At 37.6% G+C, this 24,300-nt stretch overlaps 2 protein-coding genes and 1 pseudogene across 4 annotated transcripts in view; 2 read left to right on the forward strand and 1 right to left on the reverse strand.

Moving 5' to 3' along the window:
• ST7L (suppression of tumorigenicity 7 like) overlaps positions 1-9,034 on the forward strand; it is a 147,269-nt gene extending 138,235 nt beyond the window's left edge. The window contains exons 16-17 of the mRNA XM_070367484.1: positions 4,049-4,134; positions 7,839-9,034. Of these exons, the coding sequence (XP_070223585.1) occupies positions 4,049-4,105 (57 nt within the window). The 3' untranslated portion in view covers positions 4,106-4,134; positions 7,839-9,034. The remainder of the gene's footprint in view (positions 1-4,048; positions 4,135-7,838) is intronic.
• Positions 1-24,300, reverse strand: part of CTTNBP2NL (CTTNBP2 N-terminal like) — a 51,721-nt gene that overhangs the window by 7,328 nt on the left and 20,093 nt on the right. For all 3 annotated transcript variants that reach the window (XM_070367482.1, XM_005887084.2, XM_070367481.1), the window contains one exon: positions 1,556-1,786. In XM_070367482.1, the coding sequence (XP_070223583.1) occupies positions 1,556-1,786 (231 nt within the window). The remainder of the gene's footprint in view (positions 1-1,555; positions 1,787-24,300) is intronic.
• On the forward strand, positions 12,763-19,820 carry LOC102269489 (small kinetochore-associated protein pseudogene; annotated as a pseudogene).

Raw genomic sequence — 24,300 nt, forward strand, 5'->3', positions numbered from 1 at the left:
CTGGGACTATATGCACGCTAATTATAAGCCTCTGGGTACTATGTGATGTCTAATGAAGTCAATGTTCTACTTTGATAAAACACTTAAGAATAGATAGGCAGTGATTTAAAACATTTAATGCTATCTTACGTTGAAATATAGTATTAGGAAATCTTGAACTTTTTAACTCTTCTTCTCCCCAGTCACCTAGGACCATAAATTATCCCAACACTATTTCAACAGGCATGATAGCCAGCCAGCCCTTTAGTGCCACTCAGTTACTTTATGTATGAAATGGAAAACAGGCTGGCCTATTAAATAAAGATGTTGTGTAGATTTTCTTATAATATTATGTAAAAGCCCCCAAATTTAGGCAACTAACCCTAACTCATTGACATCTTTTAAATTGGAGCATAAATGTCTTCAGATTACTTCAGTCTAAACCAGAAGTTAAACTTTTCTGGGTCTTGGAGAACTCAGAATTCTAATAAGGATAGGAAAAAAAAATCATTTTCTATAAAATGCATAAATTTTGGCATTCATTGTATTTTCTGGGGGGTCATGGAACATCTGAGACCTATTCGTGGTTAAGAACTCCCATTCTGGCTTTTTGTTTGGACTCTCTGAAGGGAAAGAAAAATTGTGGGCAAGACCTAAGACCTTAAGCACTTTGTCAGACTCACTCTAAGCAGATGGCTCTCTAAAGCAGGTAACCATAAAGTAAACGAAGATCTATCAAACTGCAGCTGCTAACCCAATTTTTTCTGAATAAAACACTTCCTACTAAATGCACTAATGTCCCCCCAGCTTGTTGATATAAATCTGAACCAAAAGTTCTTAAAAATGCATATTCTAGCCAAGCATCTTTTCCAGGCCAAATGTGAGCTATAAATGACAAGTTGGGGAATGAAATCACAAGCACTAGAAGAATTCCAATGAGATGAGGCAGAGGAAAGCACAGGTCCTATCTTAGATGCTGTAAGACCTGGAGACAGACAGACAGACAGACACACACACACATTCCTAATAGAGAACAGCTTTAAGGTAAACAACCTGGGGACTGTTTATGGTTTCATGAGAGGTAAAATGCAATGAAACTCAAAACCAGAAATAAATAAAAATAATCTATTGGCTTGTATGTTTACAGTCAGGTAAATTCTCTCTCTCTCTGATACAGCATTCCCCAAATACCCAAATACCTATTAATCTTTTTATTTATCACTTAAGTAAGCAAATAGAGAACACTCTGTTCAGCTACAAGGCTTGGTCAAGCCCCAGTTTGTTGCCAAAGTTTGGGTGATCAAGAGTTGAAAAACATACCAAGTGTTTTGGAGTGTCGTATCAAGAAGGACTGTCATCTAAAATAATGTGTCTGACATACTCCCTAAATTTAACATTTGGAATAACCTGCATTTTCTATCTCCTGGCTCCTAGGTAAGCTAATTTATTTTTTTTGGACACCTGTGAGACCTCCCAGTAGAACTACCATGAGACCTGGCAGCTGACAGAAAAGTATCAGGCACTATTTAGAAAGCTGTCACAGGAGCCTGCGGGCTCGTGTCAGCCAGTCACCCACCTTGCGGTGCCGGCTCTCAGCAGCAGCCAGCTGCGACAGCATGCGCTCCTGCATGTTCTTGCACTGTTTCATCACCACCTTAAGAATTGACAGCGGGTTAGTGCACACTGGCTGCTTCTCGCCATCATTCTTCTCTTTTAGGGTTTCAAAGTCTCTCTGGAGCGCCATTAAAGGATCACTGATGTTGTATTTTCCATAGCGTTCTTCAATGAAAGTATCTCTGTGTTGGGCCTGGGAAAGAAGGAAAAATAAGCATTTTGCTTTCAAATATTACTGAAGAGGGGATTTGCTAGCAGTTAGACATCAAAGGTGGTGGTGTTGGTATGAAGTAACCTGTGGACTACAAATCAGATGGGCCATCTAAGTATAGATACAGCATCAGAATAGGGGCACAGCATACTAACGAGAACAAATACTTATACAGTGCTAATTACATGTTAGATGCTGATCCAAGTGTTTATATTCAGATTATCTTACTTAAGTTTTACTTTGACTTTTAAAGTACTGCTATCATTTCCATTTTGCAGATGAGTAAATTACTATGCAGAGGTCAAGTGACTAGCTTCAAGTCACTCGGCTAGCAAGCTGTCAGAATTGGGATTTAAACCCAGGCAGCCTGGCTCTAAAGTCTGTGACCTGAACTGCCATGCTTACCGCCTCAGCTTATGAATGCTTATATTACCAACGGGTATATCTTATCTTTCCTTGCTGAGTTATGGCATTTGCATTTCTAAAATATGATAAACATAATATCTTTATGAGTTTACAGATTTAGAGACCTAACAAGGTGGCCATAGATAAATAAAGGATGCTAAAAATAATTCTACATTATAATCAAGGACTAGTTGTGATTTCTCCACATAGAACTTCACTCGACTGCTGATAGGTCAAGAGGGTGGAGACTCTCAGCACTAGGGGTGCAGACAGAATCCCTCTACCCCCTCTCCCAGCCTCCGTTCAGCTGCTATCGTTCATCTCCGTTCTGGCCCCTTCAGGGCTTGTGGAACTTGAGCAGGGAATGTGGACTGGTGCTTGGAGTCTGGCCTAGGGCTTTGGGCCTGCGCACCAAGTCAGGTCAAACGATCAGGGAGGCAGTCGAAGGAGATTTAGGCTACCCTCTCATCTCTGCTAGGAAAAATATGAAGTATTATTTCATTTGAGCATCATATATTATGTGCAGGTGAACAAAGGACATTAACAATCACGTAAACATACATTTAAATGTTTCCTAAGACGTTTTACAAAAAAAAAAAAAAAATTGTTCATAGAGGGTTGAGGAAACTTCCACAGAAGTCACAGCAAAGTACTGTATAAGTTTTCAAATGAAATCTAGTTACAAAAACTACTGTCATTTCTCAATTTAAAAAATCACTTTATCAGGAGCTACATATATATTTTTACTACCACTTCCCACAAATGGGAACCCATTTGAAAAGAAAAATACACAATTCAATTACCATGCTTAAAAAACAGAGCAAAAACCCTCAAGAAAATAAAGCAAACATGGGTTTCTTTGACACAGAAACAGGTTTCAGTGCTGAACATGTGAGCCTCCTTCTTCATTAGAGACTGTCAAAGTTCAAGACTCAGGAATTAGCCTTGTGATACAAATTTGTGTCGGTATTGGTTTGCAAATGCTCAAAGCAGAGTTAGAAGCCCTGGGTTTTACTTCTGGCTTGACTTCAACCATCTTAAGCAATGATGTTATTGGAGTATTTGGATAATATCTGTATACTAGAAATCTGAAATCCATTTGTTGCTGTAAGTTACTGTTAACTAACCCCCTAATCTTATCACAAGTATGTATGTGTGCACGTCAGCATGTAAATTAAAAGACAGAATCGTATTTTGAGGTTCAAATGAAAAAGAAAATTCTCAGTAAAATTTCAAAAATTTCAAAATCAAGTCTATTTAGGATGGAGAAAGACAAGACCAATTCCAAAACTATTTATCATCATCATCATCATTTTGGTTGCACCTTGCAGCATGCTGGATCTTAGTTCCCTGACCAGGGATTGAACCCATGCCCCCTGCATTGGGAGCTGGGAGTCTTAACCACTGGACTGCCAGGGAAGTCCTATTATTTTTAAAAAATCATGGTAAGAGTAGACAAAAAAGCCAATTTTAATTACGTATATAAGAGCATTAATGTCAAACAAATGTGACTCATCAATGTTTTCATGAAGAACGTCTGTTTCTTTAAGTTCAGGTATAAAAACATGAGACTGATAACCCAGGATTCAATGGAAGTATCTATCTGTAGCTATTAACTCCTATGGCAAATCCTTATTTAGCAAAACAGACAAAGGAAGCAAGAGAGAAAAAACTCTTTAAGGAGTTGAAATCCCACTTTTCTGTCACATCTTTTATTCATGATTACTATTTCTGTAAGATTAGCTATGGAAAAGAAACGATTCTTGGTACTGAAATTGGTTTAGTAGGGCAAAAAGGAAAAAGTAAACCTGAATATTTTTATGACCTTTTCCTTTTCAGAACACCATGGAGAAAGCGGTATGGGAGAGCAGAGCTGGGAGTACAATTCAAGATTGATATCAGATCTGCTGAGAAGCTCCTCTCAGGTTTGAGTACATAGTTAACTCACCCTTAAAAATATGACTTTTTAAAACCCACACCATTATTATCCTGTAGAATTAATAAGCATCACAGAGTTACAAGTAATGGATGTGGAGCTTCTGTGGTGAGATCTCAGACTTCTCTGAGAATAGTTGTCAAGCTGTCTGTTTTCTCTTGAAGTACTTCACTGTAATTCCATAATCACTTGCATAGTAATTACAAGTTATATAAAATTGGTAGCTTCAATATAAGTGAAAAGAATCTGTGAAATAATCAAAAAAAGGTTCCTTATCGTGAAACAATTCTCTTAAGTATATTCTAATAAGGGCCCGAATACGGGAAAAGTGAATTCTGTACTTATTATACCAAACAGTGGATTGGAAAATGAGATGGAACATAGTATTTTCCAACCAACTTAATACATCAGTCAGGTGAATTAGATGGGTTACACACTTAACAACCTAAATAATAACAATAAAAATAAACAAAAATAGATGTTAAGATTTAATAAATGAAAGAAGAGCTTTAGTGGAAGTCAGTTCAGTTCAGTTCAGTTGCTCAGTCGTGTCCAACTCTTTGTGACCCCATGAATCGCAGCACGCCAGGCCTCCCTGTCCATCACCAACTCCCGGAATTCACCCAGACTCACGTCCATCGAGTCAGTGATGCCATCCAGCCATCTCATCCTCTATCGTCCCCTTCCCCTCCTGCCCCCAATCCCTCCCAGCATCAGAGTCTTTTCCAATGAGTCAACTCTTCGCATGAGGTGGCCAAAGTACTGGAGTTTCAGCTTTAGCATCATTCCTTCCAAAGAACACCCAGGGCTGATCTCCTTGTATGGTTATTTGGGCTTCCTTGGTGGCTCAGAATGGTAAAGAGTCTGCCTGCATTGCGGGAGACCTGGGATCGATCCCTGGAGAAGGAAATGGCAACCCACTCCAGCATTCATCCTGGAAAATCCCATGGATGGAGAAGCCTGGCAGGGTACAGTCCATAGAGTTGCAGTCAGACATGACTGAGCGACTTCACTTCACTTCACATGGTTATTTATTCCTATTTAACAAATTACCCCCAATTTAAATGTTTAGTGGACCGTTTTTAATCTCATACAGTTTCTGAGGGTCAGGAATCTTGGAGGGCTTGAGGGCTGAGCTAGGTGGTTCTGGCTCAGTGTCTCATGAGGTTGCAGTCAAGCTGTTGGCCAGGACTGCAGCCATCTGAAGGCACAAGTAGGATCCACTTCCAAGGTTGGTTGCTGGGTTAGGCCTTGTCTCCAAGCATGTGCTGGCTTCCCACAGAGCATGTGATGTGAGAGAGCGAGAGACAGATAGACACAGGCACATCAAGATGAAGTCCCCCTGTCTTATAACCTCATCTCAGAAGTGACTCACCAGCATTTCTGATGTGTTCTAGCAATCACACAGACCAACCCTGGTAAATGTGGCCAGTGGGGACTACATAATGGTGTGACTATCAGGAGCGGGATCATTCATTGAGGGCCATCTTCGAATCTGGCTATCAAGGTGAATGACTAGACATGCTACCACTACCATTCACATTTCAGGTCAAAATTTAGACTTAAATACCTATTCTAAAAACTGTCAAGGCTGAGCTTAATATTTTAATGATATCTCAGATATTTTATAAGAACTTTAAAATGATCTAGATTTCATTTTTAGGGAGAAGAGATCAGGAGTGCTGCTAAAACCAGTCAATTGCTTGCAATTTCATTATTTTCACTTTCACTAAAGTGAAAATGTATTTTAACTGAACACAAATTCCTACATTGTCAGAAAACACAATGATCTTTAATTCCAGATAACAATAAAGTAATTGGCTGATTAGACAGATTCAATAATAGAGGATATTACTACAGCAGACAAATCTAGTCATCTATACTAGTCATCTATTACTCATTTATTTTTACTGTTATAGGATGAATGAAACATGCCACTACTGAAAACTTAAAATAAAACCACATAATATCCTTGGATATGCCATGCTTGCTCTTCAAAAATTTCAGCTTTGCTATGATAAACTACAAAAAGAAATATGAAGAAGTTACCTTCTCTCTATAATAATTTATTATGCTACATAATTATTATTTATGTATAATATGTATATATGTACATAAATAATAGTTAATAATACATAAATAATAGTATAAATTATATATATTTCAATCTTAAAATACGAAATCAATCTCTTTATTCTTTGGATAATAATCACCAACATAAGAAGTGGTCCCAAACGTAAAGGTGGAAGAATTATGGCCCATTTAATTGAGGGCTTATATTCAAAAAGAAGGTTTTATTTCCAAGACTCAGGTTGATATCATAACTGTATTAGGATATGCATCTTTGCCATTTACCACCAATTCTGAAGTGATACTTATAAAAGTAATCAGCAATATAAACGTTATGCCTTTAACTATCTGTGCTAAGGATCAGAAAGACAAACAAGATGATTCCACAATGGTTTTTGTTAATGTTACCAAAAGCATGTAAAAAAGAATTCTTTTCACACACAGTTTGATTCTATTAATCTTAAATCATTTATAATCTGGAGTCCCTAATAAACTATAAATAGCTCTCTGAGCAACTGGAAATAAAGCAACCATTCTGGATAAAGATGATAATGATATTATAAGTATACCCTTTGTTCTGGAAGTTCCTTTCTACTTTCTGAAGGAAAACTGGATTTTACTGTTGGACAATATTGATAAAAAAGGATTTAACCTCATTGGAATTATGCTTTAATTTTTAGAATATGGCACAAAATTTATCATGGGAACAAGGAGAAAATTTTCATCACTTAAAAAAATTTCTAATATATTATCGAAAACCGAATACTCCTTCCACTTAACTATAAATGCTGTCTTCTCAAATCTGGATTTCTATGTGTTTGTTTTCTTTAATACTTTTGGGCTCTAGAGTCCTGTCACTATTACATTCTGTGTTACCTTTAGCAACGACCTTAACTTCTCTGTGCCTCAGATCCCTCTTCTGTAGAATGAGGGTAACAATATACCTATAGTTATACAAATTAAATGAGTAATGTAAAAATGCTTCCTCTTGTACTTGACACAAAGTAAGTACAATAAATATGAATTAATTTTTTCAATAGATAAGTTTAGAATACAGATTTTCCTTTATTTTAGAGTCAATGACTTAAACTCAACTCCACAGATTTATGATTCTGTAAAACTGGATCAGGCTAGGAAATCTTCATTAAAAGCAAAACAAAATTTACCAATCCCAGATAACTCAGAAGTAACACATCACTAAAAATATATCAGGAACCTGGATAATCAATAACATTCTATTTACTTAGCAATCAATCTTGAACTAGTATTTGACATATTATATAATGTGGTCAATTGGTATTTATCTCCTGTGTTGTTATAAACATTTCTCACTTTCCTGTCTTTTATTTCATCCTCGCTAGATTTTAAGTTATTTGAAGGAAAAAGCACTTACCATACATCTCTCTTCCTACATTCTGTATTTTGCCTTAGGCCTAAAGCATATAATAGATGTTTATTTTCTAGCCTCTTTCTTGATGTCTTAGCCTCTGTACTCTCATCATTTTAGTGAGGTCAATATTTTTTTTTTTTTTTGCTGTTAGTAAAATCTAGACTAGTTCCAAATAGGAAAAGGAGTACGTCAAGGCTGTATATTGTCACCCTGCTTATTTAACTTATATGCAGAGTACATCATGAGACATGCTGGGCTGGAAGAAGCACAAGCTGGAATCAAGATTGCCCGGAGAAATATCAATAACCTTAGATATGCAGATAACATCACCCTTATGGCAGAAAGTAGGAAGAACTAAAGAGCCTCTTGATGAAAGTGAAAGAGGAGAGTGAAAGGTTGGCTTAAAGCTCAACATTCAGAAAACTAAGATCATGGCATCTGGTCCCATCAACTGCATGGGAAATAGATGGGGAAACAGTGGCTGACTTTATTTTTTGGGGCTCCAAAATCACCGCAGATGGTGATTGCAGCCATGAAATTAAAAGACGCTTACTCCTTGGAAGAAAAGTTATGACCAACCTAGACAGTATATTCAAAAGCAGAGACATTACTTTGTCAACAAAGGTCCATCTAGTCAAGGCTATGGTTTTTCCAGTGGTCACGTATGGATGTGAGAGTTGGACTATAAAGAAAGCTGAGCACAGAAGAATTGATGCTTTTGAACTGTGGTGTTGGAGAAGAGTCTTGAGAGTCCCTTGGACTGCAAGGAGATCCAACCAATCCATCCTAAAGGAGATCAGTCCTGGGTGTTCATTGGAAGGACTGATGTTGAAGCTGAGACTCCAATACTTTGGCCACCTGATGAAAAGGGCTGAAAAGACCCTGATGCTGGGTAAGATTGAGGGCAGGAGAAGGGGAAGACAGAGGATGAGATGGTTGGATGGCATCACCGACTCAATGGACATGAGTTTGGGTAAACTCCGGGAGCTGGTGATGGACAGGGAGGCCTGGCGTGCTGCAGTTCATGGGGTTGCAAAGAGTCGGACATGACTGAGTGACTGAACTGAAAATCTAGAATTTATTGAGTATAATCACTTAAGGTAACACTAATCTATATATTTAGCAAACTGTCTTTGAAGTAGAACGAGCTTCAAAGATTCCCCTTGTCTTTTTAATAAAACGTTCATCATGCTGGTAAAAAAAAAAAGATTCTCCTTGGAGTCAGTTTGCATCCACAGATATTTACAAAAGCAATTATTTACATAAGTTCAGAGGATCATATTATTATCTGACTCCAGTGTAATAAATTCTTTTGAAGACTAAAAATGGTAAGTTTAGTACAAATAACTACAAGTATAATACTTCTAGCTAGTAGACTACTTATTGATAGAATAAGAATATGGGTAAACAGAATAATGTAGCTGCTTCAACATTCAAATTCCAGAGAGTCCTGAGAAACTAACGAGTTGAAATAAGTGTGTTGAGTTTTTTGTCTTTGTTCTGTTTTATTATTATAGACTATGTATGTGATTGAAACAAGTTACATACACATTCTGGACTGGGTCTACAGAAACAACTTTTTCAAGTGGGGAAGAAAATGTGTAAGGAATTCTATAAGACCTGAACAAATTAACGGTCTAAATATAAACTAAGGATTTGAAAGTATAATTTTTAATGCTGTATTAGAGCTTAATCTCTTTTATTTAGGGAACCATATATCTCTTAAAATATAATGAGAGTCAACACCTACCTAATACCATACAAAGCAGGAATGGATTACAGACCTAAAAATAAAATATAAATGGGCAAAAAGCACACAAAAACATGCTCAACTCATTAGTGATCAGGGAGATGTAAATTAAAACAATAAGATACTACTATACAGCCATGGCAACCCACTCCAGTACTCTTGCCTGGAAAATCCCATGGACGGAGGAGCCTGGTAGGCTGTAGTCCATGGGGTCGCTAGGAGTCAGACACCACTGAGCGACTTCACTTTCATGCACTGGAGAAGGAAATAGCAACCCACTCCAGTGTTCTTGCTTGGAAAATCCCAGGGACGGAGGAGCCTGGTGGGCAGGCTCTTCCGTCTATGGGGTCGCACAGAGTCGGAGACGACTGAAGCGACTTAGCAGCAGCAGCAGCATACAGTCATTGCTACTGCTAAGTCACTTCAGTTATGTCCGACTCTGTGCAACCCCAGAGACGGCAGCCCACTAGGCTCCCCCATCCCTGGGATTCTCCAGGCAAGAACACTGGAGTGGGTTGCCATTTCCTTCTCCAATGTATGAAAGTGAAAGTGAAAGTGAAGTCGCTCTGTTGTGTCCGACTCTTAGCGACCCCATGAACCGCAGCCCACCAGGCTCCTCCGTCCATGGGATTTCCCAGGCAAGAGTACTGGAGTGGGGTGCCATTGCCTTCTCCGATACAGCCATTAGAAAGGCTAAAATTAAAGACCAACAACATTAAATGCTGGAAAGGTATGGAGTAACTAGAATACTCACACATTGCTGGTGGGAGTATAAATGGTATAATTATTTTGGAAATTAACCTGGAAGTTTCTCATAAAGTTAGAAAATGCCTACCTCCAACTCCACTTCTAAGTATTTGTCTAAAAGAGATGAAAACATATATTCACAAAGACATATACACAGTTATCCAGAGTACCTTCATTCATAATAGCCCTAAACTGTAAACAAATATCAATCACTAGTAGAATAGATAAAAAATAAAATGTGATGCATTCATACAATGGAAAACTATTCAGGGACCTCCCTTGTGGCACAGAGGATAAAAATCTGCCTGGCAATGCAGGGGACCTGGGTTAGATCCCTGCTCTGGGAAGATCCCACATGCTGCAGAGCAACTAAGTCCATGCACCCCAACTACTGAGCCCGTGTGCTGAAACTACTGAAGCCCACGTGCTCAGAGCCCGTGCTCTGCAGTGAACAGCCCCCACTCCCCCCACAACCCATGTGCGGCAACAAAGACCCCCAACAACCCCTCAAAAGAAATACTACTCAGAACTAAAAAGGAACAAATGACTGATACATACAATGATACTAACGAACCTGAAAATCCTTATATCAAATAAAAAAAAGTGCCAGACAAAAAGAACACATTCTGTGTGACTGTTCTAATGGCAAAACTAATCTACAGTGAAGAAAATCAGAACAGTGGTTACATCTGGATATAGGGAGGACAAATGACCAGGGAGGGGCATGTGATAACTTTTTGGTGTGATTAGAATGTTTATGTCTTGATAGGAGTATAGGTCAAACGGAGTGGAATTTGTCAAAACTTACTGAACTCAACACTTAACATCGATGCATTTCACTAGATCTAAAATATACCTCTAGTTTAAAAATGTAAATATATATAACGAGAATTAAAGGGAAAATTAAGTTATATATAATATATAGTGTTTCAGAAACATGGGAAGTTCAAACCAAAGTAATTTTAATAGCAACAACAACAGCAGAAACAAGAGAGGTGCTCACACTGGAGAGCTTATTACCTGCTGGGCAGCGTCGCTCAGAGCTTTACACAGCTCGTCTCACCCTAACAGCCTCCTCTGCAGTAGACAGCACCGTATCTCTACTTTGTAGAAGAAACTGACCATTAATATGCGACTTTCCCCAGGCTACGAGGCCAGGTAGGTAGTGGAGAAGAAGAGTGAATGGTGTACAGTAAGTACTGTGTATGTTAACTGAAAGAGAAATACACGTAAACAGATATTCCCCAGTCCGTCAGAGGAATGAATTGCAATTTAGGAGGTCATGGTCAGCACTTAAAAATGAACTGGAACAGAACTGGAAACATCGCAGAGCACTGAACATTATGAGCGCTATTTCAAGAAACTTTTCTTTTGGCATAAGAATTTAGAGGTATGTGTGTGAGGGCAAGTGTGTGTGTTGGTATATCCCTTGGGTCATGATGCAAAGTCTCTTTTTGACTAGGTGTCCCTGTCAAAAAAGTCTGAAAAACACTAGAATAGAAAGAAGAACGTAAGAAGTGTAACTCCTAAATCTATAATTTTAAGCAGTTTAGCTATAATAAATATGTAAATTCTAAAAGAAATGATAAGGAATCAGCATTACTGTTTTAAATTGATTAATGTTATAAAAGCTTACAAAGCAGGAGAAGTTTCACCTAATATCAAATATACAAAATGTGGGAAAAAAAAGTCTGTGTTACTAGGGTTAGACAATCAAAAATGGCATTGGAGAAATCTGAGAAAATTTTCTGGACATATGGTTGGTTCACAGGCACATGCTTTGAATCCTTACACTGAATGCTTAATGTTTGCTGGGTACTTTTATGCTAAGAGATGTGGGTGATGTTAGGGGGATGTAGATTTGACTAAGCCCCTGCTTTCAAGAGCTTAAAATTTGCCAGACAAGTTGAAGGCCTGACAGCAGAAATAAACAAGCTGTTTCTGCTTATTGAATGCTTTCTAAACAATACCATTAATGTTTAAAGAACACCAAGTGCCATTTGTTTGATCAGAACTTTCTAAGACTCAGACCTTACACTCAAAAGGAGTAGGAAGGAAAAGGCCAACCCTGGAAGTGGGTGGGTTCTGGCAGATAAATGGGACTATCAGCAACTTAATGAATCACAGGAAACACCATGAGGTTGGGGGGCGGGTCACACTATCCAAAAACTGTCTCTGAAGTATTACATAAGGAGACCCAGACAGCACACTATAACTGTGTGATACTTTAAAAGCATCTTTATTAGAGATGTGCTCTGGCTCTTTTACTATGTATTAACAGACAATGTAGAAACTAACTTCAGTGATAAAATACTAAAAAAAGAGCTCATAAATAAGCTGTGAAAGGGTGTCTTCTTTCTCTAGTTAGGGGATTCTGAGGCGGAAGGATTTGAAGATGTATAACTGTGGGAGAGGTCTTAACTATCAATCTGATTTGAAGCAAGATTCTTCAATTAAAAAAACACAGACTGATACTACAGGGAAATATGACAGGAAACAAGCTGCGCAAATGTAAGGCCTTGGGAAAGGGGTTCTTGCTTGGCTGAGAAGTAAAAGTGTTCACAATTAAGTGTATCAAGTAAATAGGAGTAAGAGGATGGTCAAAGGGAGTGCAGAGACAGGGAGGAACGAAAAAAGGGGACCAGTATGGTCTGCGAACCATGCCTCAGCGAGAACAAGATGTCAGGGCAGGCAGACAGAAGCAAGGACAGTGCTAATTACGCGTTCTAACAAGCTCTGTATCACAAGTCAGAGGACAGGAAGGTGGCAATTTCTATTGTCACTGAAGCCTTATGCGGAGGGAGGTAGCTAGTTACTACTCAGTTTCAACCAGCTGGCTTAGGACTCCAGTCAGAAAAGGATTGTTTTTTAGAGAACAGGATGAGGAAAGGGGTAAAGAAGCCAGGAATGAAAAGTAAAAAGTGGGCTCTTTGTGCATTGTGGGGTGTTTAATGGTAAAATGTGAACTGGTAATGTTCATCACTACAGTAAGGCACTGAATATATGGTGAAACCAAGCATGTGGAAGTTGATTACTGCTACTATTAATTCCGGGAGTTGGTGATGGACAGGGAGGCCTGGCGTGCTGCGATTCATGGGGTCACAAAGAGTCGGACATGACTGAGTGACTGAACTGAACTGAACTATTAATTCCAAGTGATTCTGACCCAAGACTACTTTTATCTTCATGATAAAAGTGCACGGAAGGGGATTAGAGTATGCCTGGATCAGAACAGGAAATCTTTGTTTGGAGATACATAAGCCCTTCCTTTTGTTTTTATTTTAGAGTGTTGGTACCATTAGGAAACTTTAAATGTTACTGAAGACAAGAATGGGATAACCTAGACCCTTTCTCCATTTTAATCTATAAGGAACAGGAAAACTGGTTCTATTCTAAATCTAGGAAGACTTTGTTTTAGTTCTCTTTTCCTTTAATGATTTCTAGGATGAAAGATACTGTCAGGAGAGGAAGGACAGGAGACTGAAAGGAAGATTTTAAACAGAAAAGAACTCAGAGCTATCAATTTGGAAAGTAACTAAAGGAGGAATAATGAATATTTTGTGAAAGCCAAATGGGGGTTAAAGAAATATATCCCAAAAGATAAAGGACATGTGTAATTTAGACAGATGCCCACAGGGGTCCTTAGTTGAAAAGTGTAGGAAACATTATTTTTTGTAAATATATCCAGACAGATGAAGAAAGACAAGCAATGCTGTACCCTTAAAAAAGTACTGTACCCTTTTCCTTGATCCTCTCAAAACTCCCATTACTAACCACTTAGGGGATGCAGATCTCAACTTGATAGGAAAGGATATGGAGGTAAAATGTCAGTATGGTTTTAAAATATTTTAGTTGAATACAGATACACAGTGAACAAAGGTGCATATCCTAATTATTTGGTATCCTTGACTAAAAATATGGAAACAAACACAAAGCAATAATTTCCTGTCTGAAGAACAAATTGTTCTTTCTTTATACAGGGGTGAGATGTAAATAATGTCACTGAGTGGAAATTATCAGCAACAGTGAAATTATGAAACTTCTCAGCTGAAAAAAATGCACAGTGTGAAAGCTGCGAGTTAAGTTTTACTTGGGTACAGACTGGGAGAGAGCCTCCCAGACAGCCCTGAGGGAGTGCCCAAAGAGTAAGAGGGAAGGTCCTGTATACATGATTCTGGCGATGGGAAAACACAGTCAGGCTCACATTTTGGCAGAGGTTGCTGCTAGTCATAAGGAGCAGAAGTCTCCATTAATGATCTCAGTGGTTTTCTACATATGAGAAGATGCAAGAAATTGGGCTCATAAAACCTTCTCTTGACAATATCTACTGAAGTCCTGTTTTGCCAGTTCCTCCCAGGGCACAGAGTGCCTCAATCCTGATCTCTGCCCTGAACTCCTTTCAGGATGTGTTGAAGGCTAGTGACTGCGGTGGCTAGTGACTTCATTCTTGCAGAACCAGACGGCGAGTGGCAATTTTTAGTTGGCAAACTATATTACTATAGGTAAATCTCTTTTCTCAAAAATATGAATTAATAAGTGGCAACCTATTTTTTGAGGCTTGAATACATTCAAGTTAAACTTAAAGGGCCTTAACTTATTTTCTCAGATGACAAATATTTCTGAAGAACTTTCTAGGGTCTATCAATAGATATGCGGCATGCAGTGCAGCAAGATAAAGTGCAAAGAAAAACAGAAAAAAAGTATGCTTCAACTGTACAAAAATGTATTAGGTACACTTATATGAGAAGTTCTGTTTATGAAGTTTCAAATCAACAAGAGATTTCTGAATTAAATAATCTCATACTCATGTCTACCAATGAATTCAGTCTTTCGTTGAACAGACAACACATTAGGTATTGAATTAGATTAAAACTTTTTTTTTTAACTTATGCATATCTTAGCACTCACTGGGTGAAGTTGACTTTTTGAGGCAGAATATACTTTTTGTTGTTATTAAATGATGAAATATTATGAACTACATATAATGGAACTGAAGACAGGAAAAATACTTCGAAAGGTAGTAGGTCTTTTGCTATTATATTAACATTTCTTGGCTTCACACACATATGTTGTTAGCTTTACGTAATTTGAATCCATGACCTCTGAAAGAAACTGCTCTGGAAGAATAACTTTTAGGTATCCTACACAAAGGCAGAATTTGAAAATCAGTCAGAAATTTAGTCTGCTTTTTGGGGAGAAAATCAGGGATATAGAGGTAGTAAGCTCATGCTTGCCCCAGGCATGCTATACTTCTCTACTCTCTTAACTATATTTATACAGATTTCTGTGAGAAGTGTAAATTACCTGAAGTTTAAAAAGTAAATGTTGTTCTTAACTCCTTGCCATCCCACTGCTCATACTGTATTTCTTAGAAATACAACTTTTATTTTAATTTCACCATTAGCAAATGACTATTTTCTCATAAAATTTTAACTCCATAGATAAAGCTGAAGTCCTTCCTAAACATACCCAATTTCTCTTTCTTTTCTGAAGGTTCTTAGCCTTCATATCTTCATATCTTAGTATGATAGATATATCTTGATAGCCTTCATATCTTAGTATGATAGACATCCTTCCAGACATTTTTCAAGCATGTACGTGTGTGTGTGTGTGTGTGTGTAGGGGGTGTATGTGTAATTACAGATATTATTTTCTATGAAACTGTTCTGCAACTTGTTTTCACTTAGTGTGTCTTAAAGAGCTTTTGAAGACAGTAAATACATAGCTTTTGCTTTCTCATTAAAAAACATGTGATTATATAATATTCCATAATAAGGATGTATCAGTTATGCACCCATATTTTTACCTATATTTTTACTGATGGATATTTTAGGCTGTTTATATTTTTCAAATACCGTATTAAATAATACTGCAATGAGCATACTTGTGCACACACAAGAATGGTTTCGTGGAATAGATTTATTGCTGTGCTTTTCTAAGGAAATAATTTCCTATATAATAAAATTCTCAGCTTGAGTCTATACATACTTCTTTTCCATAAGGATTTTCAACAAATACACAAGATAGTTTCCGTCTATCTTTCAAATTATTCCTAAACTGGCTGAACTGAAATAGTAAATGATGGACCGCAGGCTTTTACTTTAGAAGCAACCTCTTCATCTTTCTTTCTCTTCTCCTTATGGGGACAACTAGAAATAACCTCTGATTAATCATAAATCACAAGGCTAACGCATGCAAGGAAGACACAATAAGAGGAAGTAAAAACAACAGGAATAAGCTGTTTCCCTTTTTTATTTGTTTTAGTTTCAGGCTGAAAAATGCAGTGAAATTCCCCACTGCTGTAATCTTCTCTGAAGCTTTCCCCAACTACTAGACAACTGTGTCTTCTCTAAATAGGTAGCATTTTACAAACTGAATTCCGCATTTCTTTCCTCAAAGATGTAAGAAAAACAGCCCACTGGAAGATGTCAGTTAAATGGTAAATGTGCTTGTTTTTCTGGTACTATTATGCTTACACATCCTAAATGCCACAATACGTAATATAATTGATGACATGTGATTAAACAGCTGTATCTTTTTTTACTTCTTTCTTAGAAAATAGCAAATAGTTGATATCAGACAATGATAAATATACATATATATATATATATATATATATATGCTTTTTCAGATTCTTTTCCATGATAGGTTATTATGAGATACTGAACACAGTTCCCAGTGCTATACACTAGGTCCTTGTTTATTCTTTATCTATTTCATACACAATATTGTATATCTGATAATCCCCAATTCCCAATTTATCATTCCCTCCTTCCTCTTTGATAAGCATAAATTTGTTTTCTATGTCTATGAGTCTATTTCTATTTTGTAAATAAGTTCATTTGTATCATTTTGATGTCTATTTCCTGTGATATGACATACTAAAATGCAATTTAAATGATTTAACGTAAAAAGATAATCATTAAATTTCTTTCAAATAGATAAACTGCTTTTGTTACTCCTAGGAAAGAGGTAACAATATTCTGTCAGAAGGTAAAAAAATGTATATATTGTTTTTTCCTGTTTGATAAAAATATCATAAGAAACCAATAAACTATTAAAATTATTAAAGTCAAAGGATATAAGTTGCTTTAAAGGACAGCAGTTCATTAAAGTAGCAGAGGGCTTTTTTTTTTTGGTTTGTTTTTCTTTTGCAAATGTTTATGATTTGATTTTTAAATTAAAATTAACTTTTGCCATTGGGGAAAATAATTTGATTACTAAACTCTACTGCACAAAATTTGAAGTTAGAGAATTCTAGTTTCTAAGATGCCATGTGAAAGTTGCTCAGTCATGTCTGACTCTTTGTAACCCCATGGAATTCTCCAGGCCAGAATACTGGAGTGGGTAGCCTTTCCCTTCTCCAAGGGATCTTCCCAACCCAGGGATCGAACCCAGGTTTCCCACATTGTAGGTGGATTCTTTACCAGCTGAGCCACAAGGGAAGCCCAAGAATACTAGAGTGGGTAGCCTATCCCTTCTCCAGCGGATCTTCCTGACCCAGGAATCAAACCAGGGTCTCCTGCATTGCAGGTGGATTCTTGACCAACTGAGTTATCAGCAAAGCCCAGAAAAGCCATAAGACAAAGCTAAAAAAGCTACTCCACATCAATCTACTTGTTAAGAGAAAGTCAGTAAGAAAGGGGATGAAATTCTTTTTCAGACAATATTTCAGAAACAGCAAGGACATGAAAAAAAAAATGTGAAATGAAGTCGCTCAGTCATGTCTGACTCTTTGCGACCCCATGGACTGCAGCCTACTATGCTCCTCCGTCCATGGGATTTTCCAGGCAAGAATACTGGAGTGGGTTGCCATTTCCTTGTCCAGAGGATCTTCCTGACCCAGAGATCAAACCCAGGTCTCCCGCACTGTAGGCAGACGCTTTACCGTCTGAGCCACCAGGGAAGTAGTTCTCGGATGAGGCCTGTGGGTGGAAGCAGCAGGTACCTGGGCCCAGCCATGCCACCTTGTTACAATGCCAGCATGGTTAAGATGGCATACACCTTGCAGCCCTCCTCTGTGTTAAGTAGTGGCCTGCCCACATACGCACAAACTCAAGACACTTCTAAGAGCCTATTGCCTGTTAAGTCCAAAGAAGTTGATGCTTCCAGACCTCGTTCAAGAGGTTCGGAGAATGATGTTAGAAAAATCATCAGACCAAGATGCGAGAATGGGCAGGTGAAAGCTACAGACACTGCCACCAGGAGGAACATCAGCAAGAGCTACAGATCACTTAGTAAACTGAAATCAGAGGAAGAGCTCGAGAATAAGAACCAGCTCTTAAAGGCCATCAACAAGCAGTTGCACCAGAAGTTGAATGAAACTCAGGGAGACCTGAAGGACCTGACCCAGAAGGTGGAGCTAATGGAGAAGTTTTAGAACAACTGTTGAGCAGTTTTAGAGGGCAAGGGCCTCAACCCAGGCAGTGAGACCCTGGTATCATACATACCTAGACTCGCCACTACGGATCACATGGACTCTACATTGCTGTTAGAAACTTTGCAAGATAAGCTGAAGCTTTTTAACGAAACAGCCAAAAAACAGATGGGAGGAGTTGCAGGTCTTAAAGGTAAGGCTGAAGATGAAAGAAGACGCCCAGTTCAAAGAACAACAGACCTTATATAACAGTCAAATAAATGATTTTACAACAGCGCTTGAGGAAATGGAGCAGCTATTAGAAATATGATAAAAAGCAGGTGGCCACATGGCTCTCTCTTGGAATAAACTTTCAGAGTAATTCCCTTAGAACATCTGCTTCTTGGCCATCATCTTTTAGGACTCACCATCCCCAGAATGAAAGCAGTTTCTGCAGTATGATTAAGGACAGTATATGCTGGCATGGCAGTTCCTCCTTCAAGCCAATGTTCTTAGCCTTCAAACTGGCAAGCTCTCCTGAACCTCACAGTATGTATTTGAGGCCTAAGAAGAGATGGGGCCAGGAAGCTTGGATCAGTCTTCTAGACAGCAAAGTGGCAGAGCACTAGAATCAGGAGATGAAACGGCCACAGCCGGAGAAAGGCCACATTCAGATGTGCAGGAGCAAACAGTGGAGGCCAGGCCCCCACAGGGGACACCACTGAGGAACTGCGCAGCCCCTCCAGACTTGGAGTACATCCTGTCTCACCCTGGCTGCGCTCTACAGTGAAAGTGAAAGTCGCCCAGTCATGTCTGTCTCTTGCGACCCCATGGACTATACAATCCATGGAATTCTCCAGGCCAGAATACTGGAGTGGGTAGCCTATCCCTTCTCCAGCACACCTTCCCAACCCAGGAATTGAACTGGGGTCTCCTGCATTGCAGGCGGATTCTTGACCAACTGAGGAATCAGGGAAGCCTGGGCTCTATAACCTCATTGTAAATTTATGAACTTGAAGTTATCTGAAATGACTTAATAAATGGGATGAAGGTCTAATAGTAACATCTATGAAACAATACATGTTGGAGCTTTTAATCTAAAAACCAACCAACCAAAAAACCAAAAAACAGATACAGAGAAAGCACATGACAAAATCTGTTCTAAGTCTCAGCAAACTAGAAACAGAAGGACATTTCCTCAACTTGATAAAGAACATCTACGAAAACCTACAGCTAGCATATTTAATGATGAAAAACTGAGTGTTTCCTCCCTAAGTTCAGAAACAAAACAAAGATATCCATACTACTTCTATTTAACTTTGTACTGGAGGTTCTAACCAATACAATAAGGCAATAAATAGATGGAAATCAGATTAGAAAAAAAGAAGTAAAATTGTCTTTATTTGCAAACATGATTATAGAAAATCCAATGAAATTTATAAAAAAGCTATTAGAACTAATACATAAGATTAGTAAGGTTGCAGGATAAAGGATCAATATACAAAATCAATTTCATGTCTATATAACAGCAGTAAACAATCAGAAATTAACATTAAAAACAATGCTAGTTATAATAATCATAAAACAATGAGATAGTGATAAAACTGACAAAAGATATTAAAGACCTATACAATGAGGACTATAAAGCACTGCTGAGTAAATGGAGAGAAAAATCATGTTCATGGATTAGCAATTAGCTGATTCTAAAATTCATATGGAAATGCTAAGACCCATGAACAATGTTCAAAGAGAACAGAAGTTGGAGGATTAACATTACCTAATTTTAAGACTTACATAAAAGGCCACAGTATTCAAGAAAATATGGTACAGGCATCAAGGTAGACAAGTGGAGCAATGGAATAGAACAGAAAATCCAGAAATAAGCTCAAAAATATATGGAAAATGGATTGTGACAAGGAGGCCAAAGCCTTCTACAAAGGAAGGATAGTCTTTTTAACAAATGAGGCTAGAACAATTGTCTATCCATGAGCAAAAAAATTTATTATTTGATCCATATATTTTACCATATAACAAAATGAAGTTGTATCATAGATCCAAGTTTAAAACTTAAACTATAAAATTATAGAAACACAAGAGAAAACGTTTCTGACATCAGTTTAGGCAAAGATTTCTTATATGACACTAAATATTAGTTATATGATACTAAAAGCAAAATCTATAAAAGAAACATTGATAAAATGGACTTCATCAAAATGAAAAACTTCTGCTCTTCAAAAGATACAGTTAAGAGTATGAAATGATAAGCCACAGATAGGGAGAAAATATATCTATTAAAGTATATATCTATTAAAGTACTTGAGTCCAGATATACAAGGAATGTTCAAAATGCAGTAATGAAAAAATCAACTCAATTTAAAAATGTGCAAAAGATTTGAACAAATATTTTATGGAAGAAAAACAACATAGATGGCAAATAAGCATGAAAAGATGCTCAATCATTAGTCAGCAGGGAAATTCAAATTAAAACTGCAATGGCATATTATATACCTATTAGAAAGACTAAAACTAAAAGGACTGGCCAAATCAAGTACTGGTGAGGATGTGGAGCAAATGGAACTCTTATACATGCTGGTGGGAACGAAAATGGTAAAACTACTTTAGACAACAATTTGACCGTTTCTTAAAAAGTTAAACATACATCTACCACGTAACATACCCATTCTATTCCTAGGTATTCATCCAAAAGAAATATAAGTGCGAAAGCGAAGTCGTTCAGTCGTGTCCGACTCTTCGCGACCCCATGGACTGCAGCCTACCAGGCTCCTTAGTCCATGGGATTTTCCAGGCAAGAGTACTGGAGTGGGGTGCCATATAAAGTCTTGTGTATGAATGTTCATAGGAACTTTATTTGCAATAGTCCCAAACTGGAAACAATGTAAATGTTCACTATCATGAACTGACAAAACAAACTGATACACACACACAATGGACACTATGCTGTGCTGTGCTTAGTCGCTCAGTTGTGACCCCATGGACTGTAGCCTGCCAGGCTCCTCTGTCCACGGGGGTTCTCCAGGCAAGAGTACTGGAGTGGGTTGCCATGCCCTCCTCCAGCCGATCTTCTCAACTCAGGGATCGAACCTAGGTCTCCTGTACTGCAGGTGGATTCTTTACTGTCTGAGCCACCAGGGAAGCCCAAGAATACTGGAGTGAGTAGCTTATCCCTTCTCCAGGGGATCTTCCTGACCCAGGAATCAAACTGGGGTCTCCTGCATTGCAGGCAGATTCTTTAACAGATGAGCTACTGGGGAAGCCCACAAGCCCACAATGGACACTACTTGGTAATGAAAGGAATGAACTGACAATATAACATCAACATAGACCTCAAGATAATTATACTGAGTCAAAGAACCAGGCCAGATAAAAGATTACATTCTGTATGATTATTCCACTTACATAAAATTTCAGAAAATGTAAACTAACCTCTAGAGGATTGGTGGTTTTGAGGTGGGGGTTATGGGGAGGAGTTGGGAAGGTTAAGAGGTTGCAGAGGGGCATGAAGAAAATTTGAAAGATGATGGATATGTACACTATCTTGATGGTAGTAAAGGTTTCATGGGGGATACATCAAAACATCAATTTATATACATTAAATATATGCATGTCAATTTTATCTCAATAAAGCAAATAAAAAGCCAAAATACAACAAATATGTCAAATCAATCAGTAGAGAAATAAGCAAAGAAATCAATGGAAAAAAATCAATTTGAAAAATGTTTCCAAACTGTCTCTGTATTTCCTGTTTTCATTATAAAGGCAGAGAGAAGGGAATGCAATGTAACATCTGTTCCATGCCCCACAGTACACCCTTAACCCTTGCCAACTGTCTCAAAATACACGTGTTAGGTTGTGAGGGTGGGGGTGGATCAGCTCAAAACCATCAATTCCCATAAGAAAAACAAGCTACAGTACAAGCCCTTCTGATAACAAAGATTTTAATTTAAAATGTTCATCTTTCTTATGAAGGACAGCATGCTATCAGTGTATCTTGCTTTATGGAATGTAACTTTGTTCCTAAATAGGTGAACTTTAAAACTTACGTTCTAATAATAATAACTAACAGTAAATGGGCACTGAGCACCTTGACTACCATTTACTGTCTCGTTTAATTCTTGAGATAACTGTGCCATTTTACTGATACAGGTTAACAGGGTAGGTAAATGGTCTAAGATCATACAGTTAAATGGCAGAACTCAAACTTATGTCTGTCTAATATGAAAGCTCATGCTCTTAACAGCTACACTTAGCTGAAGGTTCTAGTTGATAATTTAGTAGAATGCCTAATAATTACACCTTTATGCCTCTTTTTTGAAAGCTAGGATTTCATATATGCACATTATTCAGAGAGTAGGAACAAAAAGTATTAGCTATATAAATTCCAACTATATAAAACACATAAAAAATGTGTTTTTGGGGGGCTAGTTGCCATGGCCCCAGATGGCAACTGATTCTTTTCTAAAACACATTTCATAGTAAAGGTTATGAATGTACATCTAAAAACCTCATAATTCAATTCCCTAAATAAAGTTCTGCTTGATTCTTAATACCCCAGTTCTCATATGGGCAGCAACTGGACTTCTCTCAGTTATAAGCTTATGTTCATGTGATCTTTCAGCAAAGATTTAAATTACCTACTCCAATTCTAAAATCTCTTCCTAAAAATCATTTACCAAAATGGGATCATTTTTGGTCAAAGAACTGTTATGTCCAGGCTTATGGGTGACAAAGAATGCTTCAACTTTGAGTACATTTAAATATATTCACAGATCTGTTATTATGTGAGTATATATCTGATTTTTTTTTCAATGCAAACACACTTAACAAGCTTACTAGTATAGGACAATGTCTGTTTTTTGCCAAATTCAATTTTACCTTCCTCATCTCAGACCAGCCTTCATAATAATCTGCTTCCAAAAAAAGCACAAGGCCATGACCAAAAGCAGATGTCACACTCAACTTACAGTGAACTTGTATTTGTGATTTTCTTAAGCCACAGCACCTTCCATGATAGCTTTTGTTTGTTCTATATTTTTGGCACTGCCATAAGATCCTTATAATTATTATTATTTTAAGAATATTTTTGGAAAAAGTAAATAATTTATTGTTAACACAGACATATATGTAACATCAATTTAAAAATTTTTAACTCTGGCAGTTTAAAAAACTCCCAATAGTTAAATATTACAGCCTCAAATTCTTAAGTATATTTCTAACCTTGTCCTGTCTACAACATTTTTGTCTGTAAATTTTCTTGCCTGGGGAATTCTGCAATGGCTTTTGGCCAAAACCAACAATGTTATATCCTAGATGTTAGAAGAGTTATACCTGTTTTATGACTGAGGCATCAGTGGAAAGGAATTCAAGACTCTTTAAGCTTATTCTATGTGAAAGTTGTAATACTTCACCATTTATTATTGCAAAAGCAATTTAAAGAATGCTTTAAAATAAAATGAAACTAATCAGGGTAGATTCTACTTAATCATAGTTAAGGGTGTCTTTGCATCAGATCTGAGACACGTAGATATAATACACACAACATGGAAGGTTCAAACTATTTAACTGTTATTGACAGTTAAATCTATCTTCCAAGTTTTAAAAATGAATGTTCCCTCTTCTTTTTCTAGAGTAATCAGACCCTATTGGGAGGCTTTTCCTAGGTTTTCTTAGAATTAATGAACTGAGCCTCTCCTGCTGAACTGTGTGGTTCCTACCTCTCCTGGACAGTTCATGAGCTATGTCATCTGCTTTCACTGTGGAAGGGATTCCCATAGTGTTCTCATTCATGTAAATGAAGTGGTCAAATCAAAGGGAGAGACTTTCA

The sequence above is a fragment of the Bos mutus genome, chromosome 3 (genome assembly GCF_027580195.1).
Source record: "Bos mutus isolate GX-2022 chromosome 3, NWIPB_WYAK_1.1, whole genome shotgun sequence".
Lineage (NCBI taxonomy): Eukaryota > Metazoa > Chordata > Mammalia > Artiodactyla > Bovidae > Bos > Bos mutus.